Source organism: Magnolia sinica, chromosome 4 (assembly GCF_029962835.1).
Source record: "Magnolia sinica isolate HGM2019 chromosome 4, MsV1, whole genome shotgun sequence".
NCBI classification, from domain to species: domain Eukaryota; kingdom Viridiplantae; phylum Streptophyta; class Magnoliopsida; order Magnoliales; family Magnoliaceae; genus Magnolia; species Magnolia sinica.
In genome coordinates this window covers 32,199,533-32,216,307 of record NC_080576.1, presented here as the reverse complement: position 1 = coordinate 32,216,307, position 16,775 = coordinate 32,199,533, and the positions used below count along the sequence as shown (strand labels likewise).

The following is a 16,775-nucleotide window of genomic DNA, read 5'->3' as shown; positions in this document are numbered from 1 at the left end:
ATTGATGGGTAATGATGGTTAAATGTTTACATTGTGACCTTCCTTTAGGCCTTGTTCGGCCCATTCTCATCATTCTCTAAGTAGGTTAACCCAAATCATTGGGCCCCATTGATGTTGCATGGTCCATCATCGCCCTAGACGGATGGATCCGTGCTATCGAATTTGGTATATCTACGGTTGATGGCTGATCTTTATATTATGGTTTAGATCTGCTGTTCATTTATGGACCCCGCCTTGCATAGAGGCCGATTATTGATGCTGATTATCGATGATATTTTGGACTATGTGACTTATGCATCTTATATTATGTGTTGTGATTGCCGTACGCCCTAGCGACATTAGGGCCATAGCCTCCATAGGCATATCGTGGATGACAGATTTGGACACCAGAAATCTTCTCTTTACATGGGGCGCGAAGGATGTCCCTGGGTGAAAGTTCCTAAACTTAACGGTACCAGAAGATGCTCCAATGCTTAGACCGAGTGGATGCATGAGCGCACAAGGGCCGAATATCAGGAGGCCGTATCTCTCACTATGCTGTGGTCGGTTGGAAGGGGGTATGGCCTTACCCGCTCGAGGGCAGAGGGTAATTGCTAGGCTAAGTGTGACCAGCTCATAAATGAGTCCGCTATCGACGTGCCAGACAGATATTGGTTGACTATTGACCATACGGATAGTGAGATCTCTTCCGTTTACATGGTCGTGCGTCCAGCGTAGGGCGACAATGCGGTGTATAGTGTATTAGACCCCGATGATTATCCAGAGAGAACTGTACTGATATATGATGCTTCAGAGATGAGTTGGATGGATATGTGGATTGGTATGCTTGAGCTGCATCTTACTCATGACATTAACTATGTAGGCCTTGCATCGCATGACCTTAATGTGACCGATAACATTCATGCCTTGCATCGCTGGGCCTTAATGTGGCTGATAACATTCATGCCTTACATCGCATGACCTTGATGTGGCCGATAGCATTCATGTCTTGCATCGCATAGCCTTGGTGCGGCTGATTGCATTCATAGACTTACTAGTGTATTCCACATTACTCTGATATAGCATTCCGAGCACACTTATATTGCGCACACACTCTCACCACCATCTAAGCTTTCTATACGCTTATGCACGATTGATGCGTGCAGGTGATGCCAGAACGCAGCCGTAGCTTAGCAGGAGCAGGTGCATGCAATTGAGCTTCAGAAGTTTTCGTTATTATTATCATTATATTTCTCTTTATGTGTATTGTACCTTAAAGTTTTTGATCTTATTGAATTTTGTGATGGTATCTTGGTTATTGTTCGTGGGTTATACTTATGGTTACGTTTGTTACGGAATAAATTTATGCTGAAAAATTCTCCTTGTAGGATCCCAGGATCGGAACCTGGTGTATGGGTGCCAGGAGTCGAGAATGGGGTACTATGGAGGCTGTCGGCGCCAGATTTGACGATCGGAAATTTTGTGAGCCCAATTTCTGAGTTTGGGGTTTGACAGGAGTTGGTATCAGAGCATAACTTGGGAATAACTCAGGGCAACATCACATGTCTACTACGAGGTGCCCGAGCGGTTCCCGTTCCACCACTCGAGGATCTCGTTCCTCCACCCGAGGTTCTTATTCCGCCACCTGTAGTTCCCATTCCCCTGCTAGAGCATCTTGTTCCCACGCTCGAGGCCCTTGTAGATCCTATGCCTCCACCCGAGACCAGCACAGCCCCTACCATACCAATTGGTGTAAAGTAATTGCAGCAGATGCTTCAGGCTGTGACAGCTGCCCCGCGGAGACTCCGAAGCAGACAGAGTAGGAGTGCGCGAGCGCCTTGTTCAGGGAGTTCCTTCGGCCCGATCTCCCGTAATTCCAGGGAGAGCCCGATCTGACTGCAACAGATAGATGACGCTCATGAGTGGAGAAGATGTTTGAGATTATGAGGTGCATGATCCGACAGCGGGTCCCTTTGGCCGCGTATTTGTTCAATGGTGAGGCTGAGCACTAGTGGACCTCCGTCACCCATGCAGCAGGAGCTGACTTCATTTGGACATGGGAGGACTTTGTTGACTGATTCGACCGATAGTACTTCCCCGACCACATTCGTCGGCAGCGAGCATGAGAGTTTGAGACCCTGGTGCAGGGATACATGTTTGTGGCTTAGTATGCGGCCCGTTTCATGGCAGGTTTGCGTTGTATTTGGTTGATGATGAGGAGTGGAAGGCCCGCCGTTTCGAGAATAGCTTACATTACGGCCTCCGAGGCCGTGTTATTGGACACGACCTCCTGACCTTTGAGGAGGTAGTACGAAGGGCTCAGGTTTATGAGGCTGATTAGGCCGGTATGCAGAGCGATCGCGATCCAAGGAGAGACCGGAAGAGGTAGGCCCCCTCCGGTGGCCCCCATCAGCAGTGACGTCGACAGCGGCAGAGGCACACGACCCGCTAAGCACTAACGACACCTCCAGCACCACCCCAGAGGTTATATCTATGGCTACGGATTTAATCCGTAGCCATAGATTACAATAGCTACAGATATAATCCGTAGCAATTATTTCTATAGCCAAAAGTACCTACAGCTATGGATAGTATTGGTAGCTAAAAGTACTACTAGATCCGTAGCAATGTTCCGAATTGAATAACAGCTACAGTTGTTAGATTACCAGCTACGGTCAATATCCGTAGCTATAGCCTAGATTTAAAAAAATTAATAATCATTCATTCATTCAATTACCACCTGCATAATCATTCATTCATTCAATTACAATTACAATTGCAATTACAATAATTACAATATCAATATCAATAGTGATACCACGCTCCCGCTCAGCCTTGAGCTTATCACGAACCCATGCATACTTGAATGACCACTTTTTCATCTTAGCAACTTCCTTCTTGAACCTCTCAATCACTCTCACTTATCAATTCCACCAAGCTTGTAGATAAGATGCCCAGTTGTGGTCGACTTGCCAGAGTCGACATGACCAATGACGACAATGTTAATGTGAACCTTCTCCTTTCCCAAGATGGCTTACAAAATAGAGCAAAAAACTGCAATCACAAAACAATGACAATTACAAGAGTAATCTACAACAGTTGTATAGGAACCGGCCTCTTATCTAAAAATATAAAAATTATGAAAGAGGAAGAAAGCAAGAGATGGACCCCACCATATAATTATAGCCCCTGCTCTCTCAGATTTTCAACAGCTCCTCATCATTATCATAATCTTTTGGATTCAAGTGCCAATATAACACCCCCAATTCTGCCAAAAAAAAAAAAAAAAAAAAAAAATATAACACCCACACCTTTTATATTGTTAATTTGGTCATGCTAAGATTTTTGTATCTATATAATATAGCAGCCAGAAATGATTTAGTGCTCTTAGACCATTGTAAGTTATGGTGCACCTAACAGCATGTGGACATCAGTTCACTCCAATCATTTTATCTGAACTGTACTTTAGGTGCAACATGCATTTCATGGGCTACTTTTTAAAAATACACGAAGTAGACAAATCTAAGCATCTGAATGATGGTCAATAGAATTGATGGTCAAGATCACTTAAGGAAATGTGGGTCCAATGATCTGAACCATCTATTTGCTTTGATTTATTATGATTGCTTATGGTTTCAAAGATTTCACTTCTATCAGACCACCCTAAGCATCACATGACTCTCATCCATAGCTTGCGAAATGGATGGTTATATAAAATAGGCCAAATTACTGATGAATCAGATAACCTGATCGGTGTAACTTTTTCTTGGTAGCCGATGAAACCTGTGATGCACCCAATGGACAGCCCAGACCAATTAGCCCATCTAATGGCTCCCATAAAACTAGGAGCACGATAATTGTAGTGCTTTAAGAGCAGTGGACTATTTCTCTATATGAGCACCCTTAAGTGGTACCTTGATTTGGTTCCAGGAAGATATGGGTCCCATGTGATGCATGCATAAAACCCAACATCCATCATATTCAGCACATGTTACCTCTAGGGCCTTCAAATCAGGCTGATCCATGAATCAACTGGCAATTTGAGAATGGTCAGTTATGAATTTTTGGCCATTATTCTAGCAGTTGGAGAATGGTGAGCTCCTAAAATACTACTCTAAGTTTTCATCCTAATTCCTAGCTATCTCGAGTTATATAAAAATAAAAAACCAACCACTAATAACAAATACACAATCCCAACAAATCAGAAACCTAAATTGTGGAATGGTAGTTTGATTGTTGAGTTCTCAAGGCCAATTGGAATAATGGATTCCAATTGCGAAAGCTGTAGTGTATCTCCACCAGAAATCCCACAGTTTCTATTGTGGGGACTGGATGATATAATACTTGTATTCATCCAATCCTTTGGTCATTTACAAATGCTGGATGGAATTTGCACAGAACAAGTGTAATTCCATACCACCTAATCCCATGTCCCAAACAGGCCCTAATGGATCCACTTCTGATTCCTAGTGTTCCCACAGTTTGATGCTCAACTCGATGAATGAGTCTTCTTCATCTTTCTGTATTCAAATCTGCATTAAAAATATAAAAAATAAATAAATAAATAAACAGAAAAATTTGCGATTTACAAGAAATTTTCTTGTAAGAATCCACTTTTCCTTTTAAAAAAAATAAAAAAATTTCTTTATCCAGGGATTATTTTTCTTAATACAAAAAAGGAAACATATTTTAGAATTATTTCTCGATTTTTTAGTGTGACTGCATTTTCTGTTGATGAAAAATACAAAGGAAGGAAATATATTTTTACACTAGATATTTTCGGATTTTTTTTTCTTTTTTGTTTTTGTTGATGAAAAAATTAAAACAGAGTAGAAGCATTGTTTTTGTTAGTGAAAATTTGAAATAAAGGAAAAGCATGTTAAAACTTTTTTTTTTTTTTTTCAATTTTTTGTTAACAGAAACAAATTCTTGAAACAACGTTTTTTTTTTTTTTTTTCTGTTGGGACTTTTAAGGAAGAATTACTCCTAAATTTGGATTTTATCAAATAATATCTCTACAATTGGAAATTACCAAACAGTGCTTTTGGAGGTGTCGAATTATCAAAATGCCTAAGGCCTAATGTGAACTGACACATCTGATCGTCCAAGTAGATTTCACATACACATCACAGTGAGGCTCACCATGATGTATGTCAAACATTTGAGCCAGACATGGCAGAATTGAGATTTCTCAAAACTAGTCATATCTAGAAGTTAAGTTTTGGTTCAGAAAAGTGGTCCGATAGTCAAGAAAAGCCCACCATGTGATTTCATGATCGTGGCCCACTCGTCAGATTGGTTTTATATTTTAGATTTTACTTATTGTTATTATTTAGAACATCGTGAACGCTTTAGATTTCCTTATTTGGTTTTTATTTTAGTTTACTTCATTGCCAAGTAATAGGTGTCGCACATGGTGCGAGTTTTTGGGTATAGGATTCTCCCTATAAATAGGCACTCATTGTAGTTCTTTTCATTCATTGAAGTTAATAAAAAATTCCTGCTTTATTTTTCTGCTCTCTTCGTGAGTTGTGGAAGAATTCAAAAGTGGGTGCGAAGCCCTCCCTTTTCGAAGGGCTAACTACCGTGGTGCGAAGCCACATCGATTCCAATTCACCCCCATCTTCCATCATCTTTTTTTTTCCATCTTCCCCCACCATCCATACTTCGAATTTGTCCTTTTGTTGCATCAGATTTCTTCGTTACAGCATGTACTATCTAGCCCTATGGGAGGGTGAAACTTCGGCGGAGCACTATGCACAAATCGTACATCGGATCGAGTTGAGATTTGGAGCTTTTGGAGTCCATCCCTAGCCGACCAGGGCCAAGGTGGCCTTTTTCTGAATAGTGGGCCCCACACACTTGCGGCTGGGATCACACGCACGTCCGTTTGGGCCATTGTTGTTGTCCACACGCGGGATCATCTTTTGGCTCAGGTTTTTATCCTCTCATAGCCGTTTTTCATGAATCATAACCCTAAATTACATGATCCCTAATTGATTTGCCCCTTTCTATCACCTTAGGGTTCCTTGAATTGAAATTAGGGAATCCCTTGGATTAGGGACTAATTTTTATGCATGAGTAGTTGATTTTATTTCCCTTTGACATCGTTTGGTTTATAATTTTTATTGGTCCAGTCCTAGCCTGTGTCGGCTTGGACCCACATAGATTCCCCTTTAATTGAATGTTTGGATTTTCATGTGGGATGTGGAATTTGCGTGATTGTTTCTGAATTGGTGTGATTTAAGCCTGCAATCTAGCATATCATAATTAATATTCCATGTCCTGTTTCACATACACATCACAATGAGGCTCACCAGTTACGCTACTTTTCTAAAAAAAAAAAATAAATAAAAAAAATTGGAAAGATTGCAAAGAAAATAACTATTGATTCACATTCAACATATGCTTCTCACCTACCTAATAAGTAGACTGGCCTGATTTTTAGTTTAACCACTAGCTGCCTTGCTCAGTCTCCCATAAGTGTACCCCATTGGCATGTTTGCTACTAGGCCCCTTCACCTCATTTGCATAAGTCCCACTCCCATTCCACAATGAAATGATGGTGTTTAAATGATCTGTTTGCCAAACACATCAGTTAACCAAAAAAGGCAATCAGGAACCATACAATGCATTTACTAAAAAATTGAGGTAGTTGACAATGCTAAGGCAGAATTTGCAGGGCATGTATAGGTTTTCAGTTTGCATAATTTGCTATAGAATTACAGGATTTGGGAATTGGAAGATAAAACTTATTGGGGCACACTTCTCCACTTTGCCAGATCAAATAAGTAGAAGCAGAAGTGGATGTGAGAAGCAGTGAATTTAAATTCCTATATAAAACAAAAGAGTAAAATTCAAGAAATTTGTACATGATATACCTCAATTGCAGACACAGATGTCTTGCACTTTGCAATCTCAAAGAGATTTGTATGAGTTTCCAGTTTGAAACTCACCCTGCAAGACATATAGACAATATTAAACCTTTGATTTATGGCCTCCAAATACCTGATTTAGAGGAGAATAACCAAAAAATAAAATAAAATTGAAGTCTTAATATTGATTAATAGGGAATTTCAATCTAAAATATTTTTGGGCTTTCTCCATCCATGGTGGGACTCGATTAGTGTTTGAATCACAACTGAGAAACTAATGCGGACAGTTTCGAGTTTGATCAGGTCATGATTTGAAAAAAGGGCGTTAAAATGAGTTAAAGTACCAAAGCTCCTATGGCTGCTGGAATGCCAACTGTGAGACCCATGGCAATGGTTGTTTTCCTATCTTTCGTTCTTCCAAACTCCAAGAGAGTGGCACAGTGATTCTCCGTTGGCCCCCCATCTGGGAATTCTACTTCCACTTCGTGATGCAAAAGCACCATGTCCTGTGCCATGAAGTGCGATCAATCACTTGAAGCTCAGGACACCATAAAAAGGATGGTATATTATTTCAAAGTGAGTGCATAAAAGGGGGATATTTAGAAATACAATGTGTCACCCTCCATTCACCTAAAACTACAAACAGAAATACATACACACGCACACACAAATAGACATACATGCATATACAGAAAAAGATCACCATCAAACATTATGCACCAAAAGCTAGTGTACATGTCTCCCACCAATTGCAGATGGGGGGAGGGAGGTGTGCACCCACTCTTCAGGAATACTACACCAAAGTTAGGCCAGGGGCATTGAGCCCTAGCTCAATGGCAGTGCTTTCTGTCACAACCTTGAGTGTCTCAGGTTCATATATGTTGACGTACTCATATGTATAATATACATGCATGCATACATATACTTAATATGCATGAATGCATAAAAATCCTCATCTATTGTCCAAGAAAGAGATTGTTTCAAAGTACTTTCGTGAGGAGATGAAATTCAAGAGTGCAGTGTAGAATTTAAATTGATTTGCCTGTTCAAAACTGGAGTAGGCTAGTCTCTCTTCCATGCGTAAACAGGCAATGTCAAATGCACTCTGGCAGGCTGCAGGGATTTCTTCGTGCTCATGAAGTCCCAAAAACCTATCCCATTAAAGAAGAATGGTTTATTGACTAAAATTTCAAATGGCTGGCATTGTTCTAGTTCTAAAAGCTTTAACTCAATTTACTGAAAGGAGGAAAGAAAAGTATGTAACCCATGTCAAAACTGATGGAATCAATGTTTTGAAAAATCAAATCAAATAGGTAGAACCACAAATTTGTTTAAGTATTTTTGAAAGATTAATAAAATACAAAGACTAGATCTTTGTTTCTTTGATAGGTAAGCTGGGCTTGACCCTGAGACCTCAATGTTGAAATGCAGTTTGTCTACCATTAAGCTAAAAAAGAAAGGAGTACTCAATAATATTCCACAATTCCTTAATTAACATTAGCCAATTTATAACAATCTATGGCAGTATGATTAGTAATGAGCCATATAGAGCATCTTGACTGATTATAAGAAAGAAGTTAGTCTCAGTATGTTACTGACAACCCCACTACATCATCCTTCATTTCTTATTAGATATTAAGCTATTAATAATCACGAAACCATATGCTAGTCCATTAGTGATGCAATTGTATGATTCATATATGGTATTTACGAAGAGAAGCTGTGCAATCACCATCATTGGCTGAACATATGCATAACAACCATGGGTCCTTGGTTTGTATAGGGTCCTTATCCGAACTATTGATCTGATGGGCCTAACAGTGGATGGACTGTCCCAAAATCAACAGATGAGACAATATTGACCTTATAGTTGGTGACCTAAATTAGATAAGAAAGGAAATACAGCAACAGTATACAGTTTATAGTCTTAAAAATAGACAAAGATTACATTTTGGGGGCATGTCCTATCCATATTGCCCATTTGATCAACAGAAAATTCTCACACGTGTAGGGCTCATCAGACAGGTAGGGATTCATATTTACCCTCCTCTCCATCTTCACATTCTTCTGCATCCAGCAAATTCTCAAGGTCCCCAGCAAATTCTTCATGAATGTTTTTGGATCCTCTTGTGTTTCCATGTCCCTGTTAATTGTTCTTCCAATCTATCCCACTGTGACAAAGTCAAAGACAGGAACAAGGTATGCATTTTCTGTCAAGCTTTTCAACGAACAGTTGCTGGCTGTTTTAACCTAAGGTATACATTAATGTGATTTTGCCCACATCAAATTTTCAGAAACAAGAAAAAAAAGAAAAAACAAAAGGCAAAATTGTAAAATAGTAACTATTTCTGGTTTTTAATGATTCTAAAAATTCGATTAATGATGCTAATCACCAAATGCTAGCTATTCGACATAAAATCCCTATGGTAAAAGACTAATCTAATATAAATCCAGTGAATACAATGAGGGAACTACGATTAAAAAGCAACTGCGATTCAAAACCTAATTCATCATTATGAATGCTGGGGAAGTTGCAATTCGATTCAATGGCGCATCCAAACGCAACAAAATCCTTCAAGGACTTATGAAAAAGGAAAAAAATGCATTGGGATTATTGGTGTGTATGAATGGTAAGAACCCACTCCACTAATTTCAGAAACAGAGAGAGAGAGAGAGAGACTAACCATTCTTCTTCTTCTCCTCCTCCTTCTCCTTCTTGTGGTGAAAGGGGGTTTGGAAAACCTTAGCGAGAGAGAGAGAGAGAGAGAGAGAGAGAGAGAGAGAGAGAGAGAGAGGTTGGGAAACAGAGAGAGGGGAATGCGGCCAAGAGACAGGGAGAGGGTGAGGGAGAGCGGGAGATCGAGAGAGGGCGAGGGAAAGAGAGAGGCCGAGTGCGAGAGAGAGATGGAGAGAAGGGTTTTGGAGGCCTGCTGCGCGCAGGAGAAAATGGCAGACGATTTGGGAGGGGCGCGTTTCATTTTTAGGAGGGCGCGTTTCATTTTAGCAGGGGCGCATGACGGACGACCGTTTATGAGTTGGGTTTTAGGACCGTGGGGCCCACCGTGATGTATTTTATTTATCCACTCCATCCATTAATTTTAAAGTATTATTTTAAGGGTTGATGCAAAAAATGAATCAGATCGAAGCTATAAGAAGACTACACTACATATTAATAATAAAATTTTAATTTTTAATATTTCTTATGGTGTGGTTCACATAGACCTTTAATCTACATAATTTTTGGGCTCACCCACTGAAATTATATATCAGAATTGATGGGTGGCTTAGATCAAATACATATATTCCAATAGGGCCCATGGGTCCCCTTAAACACCATCAATATCTAATAAAATTATGGTGAGGGGTAGGCTTTAGCTATAGATCAATTGGGTTTTAGCTATGGATTTAATCCTTAGCATAATTGCTACAGATTTAATCCGTTGCCAAAAGGCCCCCTCCGGTGGCCCCCATCAGCAGTGACGTCGACAGCGGCAGAGGCACACGACCCGCTAAGCACTAACGACACCTCCAGCACCACCCCAGAGGCCGTTTGTAGGGACATCTTTTAGGTGCGGTGGAGTAGGGCATCGTATGCAGGAGTGCACCCACCCTCAGCAGCAGTAGCAGCCGAGAGCACCTTATCAGCCTCCATAGCAGCAGTGACCGCGGCCACCTCCGCCTCAGAGGCCCCAACCATAGCCGAGACAGTAGTATGGCCCGCTGCAGCGTCAGCAGCAGTAGCAGCACCCTCAGAGGGGACAAACATCTCCCTAGACAGCTTAGGCTAGATTTTATGCAGCTCATCAGGACCAGTAGTCCTTTGGAGGAGTCGTTGGGGTATCCTTCCTGTCTCTACATGCATTGCTCGAGTTCTGTTCGATTCTGGTGCATCTCATTCTTTTATGTCCGAAGATTTCTGTCGTTTGACTGGATTGTCGACAGAGTGTGCCCGTGAGGGATTGACTATATCGACGCCCTTGGGGAAGACTACAGTGTCAGGCCGATGTTGTTTGTCTTGCCCGGTCTTGGTCGAGGAGACCTACTTGCCTCCTGATTTGTTCGTATTACCGATGTTGGAGTTCAATGTTATCTTGGGCATGGATTGGCTTGCCAAGTACCACGCCATCTTGGACTACTCTGCGAGGACGGTCACGTTCTGTATACCTGGCTTGTCTCAGTTCTAGTTCGTTTCTGAGCCCAGAGGAGAGTCGTTGTCTTATTTGATGTCGTGTGCTATAGAGGAGCCCGTTATTGTTGGCATGATCAGTTGTTGATTGTCTGTGATTTGCCTGATGTGTTTTAGGAGATTCAGAGATTGCCGCCGCGCCGACATATTGAGTTCTAGATTGATCTTGTGCCCGGTACCGCGCCTAACTCGAAGGCCCCGTATCGTATGACACCGATGGAGTTACGAGAGCAGCAATAATAGTTGAACGAGTTGTGAGAGTTGAGCTTCATCTGTCCGAGCAGTTTACTGTGGAGAGCGCAGGTACTATTTGTCAGAAAGAAAGATGGCTCGTTGAGGCTCTGCGTGGATTACCGCGAGCTCAACCGGGTCACGATCAAGAACAAGTATCCGCTTCTGAGGATTAATGATTTGTTTGATCAACTGTAGGGTGCACAGTTCTTTTCGAAGATTGACTTGTGGTCCGGTTACCACCAAATTCGAGTCCGAGAGGAGGACATCTCGAAAAAAACTTAGTATTATGGGTGTAAATGTGTTGTTTCATGTTGTACCGAGCCTGAATAGTTCGGGACCGACCGTGCCTCATTCCATGCCATGCTATGCCGGATGACGTGTTGTGCCGTATCATTTTTTTTCGAAAGTGACGCTCGGCATGGCCCGCATGTCTAACATACTAACATGCCTACCATGCCTAATGGGTCATGCAGTGCCGGACCGTACCTAACGGATCGTGCTTATCCATCTATTCAAAATGAAGGCAAACACACTGATATACTAATAAATTATCCTTTATTTAATATGTGGATCAAAAGTTGAAAAGAATATTACAAAATTCATCATTGGTTGAGTATAACACAACTAGGTTGATACCCATTCACCTATGCTGATTGACAGGAAGAAAAGAAAGATTACTTGATAATAATTCATATTTTTGTTTTTATAAGAAATAAAAAAAAAACTATAACTAAGAAGAAAATATTATATATAATACTGAATTAAACCAACCACTAAATTTCTACTTTATTGATTTCATCTCCGAGAGCATCTTCATTAATTAAGCTTTGCTCTCTACCCTCTGAAATTGCATGTGGTGGTGGGACACAAGCTGTGCGCTGAAGTTTATTAGAGCTAAGGAATGAAGGGTATGTCCTAGGGAGAGGGATGATTAGTACAAAAGAAAATTTCACCTTTTAAATCTATTTGGCTACTTAAGCTAATATACCAATTAAATTAAGGAAATGTAACTCTAAGGCTTTTAAAGCAATAGATGGTCCAATCATATAGACTATAATAGATATGTCATTTAAGCAATTAGTTTATAAATGATAGTGTATATGTGTGAGGGTGTGCTAACTATCAACTCTAACAGTCATCTAATCATATATGCATATAATTCAACTAAACACTCATATAAGCATAATTATAAAAGTGCTTAAAAGACAATCCCAAACACAAGTATGTACAGTTGTTCAGTTTCCCTACTCTACTCTCAACGGACACACTCTTCCTGAGTGTACTAGATTTCACTATCAGAAGTTAAATCAGGTTCGCTTCTAACCTTTACAACCCTACATAAGGACCCAGCGTACACTCCTGTCGGAGGCTCTTATAAGAGACTTGAGCTAATTTTCTATTAGCTAACCAACAACCTCTGTCCTAGTTCAAGGATCTACATTTACTCCCACTAAAAGCTCCCACGAAGAATAACACGTGCACACCTATATCTGGTGAATTTGGCCCTATATGAAAGCCTAGGTCCTACACAAGAACCTATCGAGTTTGGGTAACAAAGTCTTACCCTCAATTTTACACAGGGAAAAAGAGTTTGAACTCACTAATTGACACTTGTTTGTTAAATTAAGTTGCTTGATCAATGCTCTCTCGTGCTTCAAATAGCTCCCCTTTGCTCCACCAATCATTGATACAAATGCGTTGCCAATGCTTTAGTTCCATGATCAAATACCTTGCATACGATGCTCGTTTGAGGTGATCAAGGTGATGAGAGAGTGGTGAAATCTCTTACAACTAATGAAATGTTGTAATTCCTATAGAATTCACATAAATGAGTCTTATAGAGGATTTAGACAAAAGTTATACTAATAGGTTATGTCAAATCTCTAGAAAATAGTAGATTTTAAGCTCATCTTCAAGGTGAAAGTTAGAATCCTCATTAGAGTGTTAATCTCAAGGAATATGACTTCTAATTGGTTTAGAGGCTTTAAATGAGGGATATGAACATGAATATGATTCTATTGCACCAAAAACCCATCCTATTATCTAAGAACCAATTGTCCTTTTATAAGAAATCTATTAACAATGGATAAAAATTTCTAGTTAACGGCTCCATCAATAAGTTTGAAAGGGCCTTCGATAGGATCGAAGATCATTCAATAGGATCGAACCATCTGTTGATCCCATTGAAAAAATACAAAATTTTATTTATTTGGTTGTTGGACTCATTCTTCGATCAGATAGAGTAAATCTTCGATTGCGTCGAGTCTTATCGACAACTTATCAATGAGATTGAGAACTACTCAAAAACTGCTATTTTAGCCATACAATTTCACAATAGCTTTTCACCTCTTCTGGCCTTACTTCTTATATTCCAATTAAGCTCGTAAGGCTAAGAAATGATAAAAAAAAATGTTTACGTATTAAGCCGTGATCATCTAGAGGTTCAAGAGTTGTTTTGGGTCAAGATTAAGGTCACTATGACACCTCATATACATGTTCTTCACTTCCTTGATGCTCTAGTCTTTATGTATCTTTGGTCTTCAGCTTCGAGGGGCTCAACCGACTCATTGACATAAAGACGCATGTGATTGACAAATAAGGTTCACAAATAAGTGTACTAACAATCACCCCTTTCGTCTAATACATGACAAAAACCTAACCTAGATAATGTCATGGTACATACCAATGGCATACCAAAATAACTTAAAATATTAAATGTCAAATATAATTAATTTACAATTTGATATAAACAAGACATGTAACACTAGTAATACTCCCATTGTCTTCATCAATTCCCTGCAACAATAAACACATCCTACAAAATATAATTTAACTTGTTTTTATGGGGAATTGATCTTTCTCTCCATTTTTTTCAATATTTAATAAAGATTTTGTTTCATATATATACCAATAAAATCATAATTTGGAAAAACTCTACAAATCACACATGTTACTATAAGTATATACTAACAAGGGAATATGGTGCATGTAAACATTAAAGTATAGAGCATGGTAATTATGGTCATTTAAAAAATATACTACTCGAATTAGGAATGACTAATGATAGTCTAAATTAAAAATATATAATACCAAAATTTAACAACTTTAAAAATTAAACTATCAAGACAAATGATATTATAAATCCTCGAATATACTAATTAAGCACAATATAAGGCTAAATTCTCTAATTTACTTAAGGCCAAAGGGACCTTTTAATGTCACATATTTGAGGTGTTATGGTTTCCCAAGCCTCTAGGGAGGGATACCGTGGTATAGGTTATTAAGACACGTAAGTGACTAAGGTGTTCAACACTAGAAGAATCTCCTGAATTAGATTCAGACTCATCCATATCATCCCATGTTGCTATCACAACCTTGTCTTTAGATCTTAGTTTACTATGGAAATTAGTGGCAATATGTTCATAACCTTACAGTTGTAACATTTGACTTCCTTAGTTTGTTTAATAGATTAATATTCATGATTGTCAACCGTCTTATCCATCTTATCATAACTCTTTCCTCTATTCAATTTAATAAATTTTTTTTTGAAATCTTTATCATTATCCTTATCATCACTATACTATAAGATTTAACAATTTTATTCTTATGTGAATGCCTATGAGATGTTTTAAGGTTAGTTAGTTTCTTTGCTTTATAAGGGGCCTTAAAGTGTACTTAATATGTTTGTATGGAACTTAAGAGTTCTTATACATTCATCTCATTTATATTCCTATACTTTTCTATCGAGGTTTTCTTGGGAGTGAATCTATCCGGAAGGGATATAAGTATCTTCCAACATATACGATTATCCGGGATCTTCTCTTCTAAACCCCATATAGAGTTGTAAATATCGTTGAGTTTAGAATAAAATTTAATAAAAGTTTTAAAATCTTTCATTCTAATGTTTTCAAATTGGGTCATTAAGAGTTGAAGCTTCTACATCTTTACTTTGCCAGCTCCCTCGTGGGTGACTTGCAATATGTCCTATGCTTCCTTACCTATTTCACATGTGGAAAATATGATTAAATTTATTGAAAAAACTTGCCAGTAAATAGCATTGAAAGCTTTCGCATCATAAGTATACCAATCTCTCTCATTAGTGCTCTATTTAGATTTATTTTTGGGAGCGCTATTGGTTCTATAGTTAACTACGACTTATTCTACAAGCATAGTCCATGCGTGTTCGACAACTGCCCAAACCATATGGTCAATGGATCTTAGAAAAACTATTATCTTATCCTTTTAATAGGCATAGTTCGACCCATCAAAATACGGTGATTATGTGACGGTACACCCCTCTTTGGTAGACATCATTCTTAAGCTCTTTGGGATTAATTTAAGATGGTTAAGCACTTAAAGAACTATCCGTTCTGATACCAAATGAAATTGTGCGAGTGATGGGCCATAGGTTGTATGAGGAAGCTTGATGGAGCTAAGGAATGAAGGCTATGTCCTAGAAAGGGGGGGGGGGGGGGGTTAATTAGTACCAAATAAAATTTTATTTTTTAAATCTAATTGCCTACTTAAACTAATATGCCAATTAAACTAAGGTAATATAACTCTAAGGCTTCTAAACCAATAAAGGGTCCAATCACATATACTACAATAGATATGTCATTCGAGTAACTAGTTTATAAATGATAGTGTACATGTGTGTGAGGGATGTACTATCTATCAACTCCTAACATTCATCTAATCATGTATGCATATAATTTAATTAAACAATCACATAAACATAATTAGAAAAGTACTCAAAAGATAATTACAAATACAAGCATGCATAGTGGTTCAATTTTTCTACTCTACTCACGACAGATATAATATTCCTAAGTGTACCGGATTTCACTATCGGAGGTTTTAAATCAGATTCACCTCAAACTTTTATAGCCTTATACAAGAACCTAATGTACACTCTCACTAGAGGCTCCCGTAAGAGACTTGAGTTGGTTTTCTAATGGCTAACCAACAACTTCAATCATAGTCCAAGGATATATGTTTACTCCCACTGGAGGCTCACATGGAGACCAACACGTACACACTCATGCCCAGTGAATTTGGCCATGTAAAAGATCTTATGTCCTACACAAGAACTTATCGAGTTTGGGTCACAAATTCTCATCCTCAATCCTACACAAGAAAAAAGAGTATGACCTTCCTAATTGACACTTGTTGAATTTAGCCCTTTCTATGCATTATCTCAGGTTGCTTAATCGATGCTATCCCATGCTTTAATTAGCTCCCCCTTTTCTTCCCTAATCATTGAGGCCGATGCATTACTAATGCTTCAACTTCAAGATCAAACACCTTGCATATTATGCTCCTTTGAGGTGACTAAGGTGATGAGAGGATGGTTATATATCATATAACTAATGGAATGTTATAATTCCTAGGGGATATACCTATATGGGTCTTCTAGAGGATTTAGTCAAATGATATACCAATAAATTTGAGTCTAATCTCTAGAAAATAGTAGAGTTTAAGCTTATCTTCAAGGTGGAGGT

At 39.0% G+C, this 16,775-nt stretch overlaps 1 protein-coding gene across 4 annotated transcripts; it reads right to left on the bottom strand.

The window, feature by feature from the left end:
• Positions 1 to 6,775: 6,775 nt before the first annotated feature.
• On the bottom strand, positions 6,776 to 9,167 carry LOC131244441 (alpha-aminoadipic semialdehyde synthase-like). 4 transcript variants are annotated; one of them, XM_058244042.1, is made up of 4 exons: positions 8,858 to 9,167; positions 7,897 to 8,005; positions 7,199 to 7,360; positions 6,776 to 6,936 (listed from the first exon to the last, which is right to left on the bottom strand). In XM_058244042.1, exons 2-4 carry the CDS (start codon positions 7,930 to 7,932, stop codon positions 6,898 to 6,900), a joined length of 237 nt encoding a protein of 78 aa, XP_058100025.1. In that variant the 5' UTR covers positions 7,933 to 8,005; positions 8,858 to 9,167; the 3' UTR covers positions 6,776 to 6,897. The 4 variants fall into 4 exon arrangements, 3 of the variants coding, with proteins under 3 accessions (XP_058100025.1, XP_058100026.1, XP_058100023.1); XM_058244043.1 differs by having other exon boundaries at positions 8,898 to 9,167; XM_058244040.1 differs by lacking the exon at positions 7,897 to 8,005 and having other exon boundaries at positions 6,779 to 6,936; positions 8,898 to 9,167.
• Positions 9,168 to 16,775: the final 7,608 nt, after the last annotated feature.

Coding starts and splice junctions, on each gene's coding strand:
- LOC131244441 (XM_058244040.1), bottom strand. CDS start 8,993: ATGGAAACACAAGAGGATCCAAAAACATTCATGAAGAATTTGCTGGGG. Junction 7,361..8,897: donor ATGTGAAGATGGAGAGGAGG/GTAAATATGAAT, acceptor TTCATGGCACAG/GACATGGTGCTTTTGCATCA. Junction 6,937..7,198: donor CAGCAGCCATAGGAGCTTTG/GTACTTTAACTC, acceptor TATGTCTTGCAG/GGTGAGTTTCAAACTGGAAA.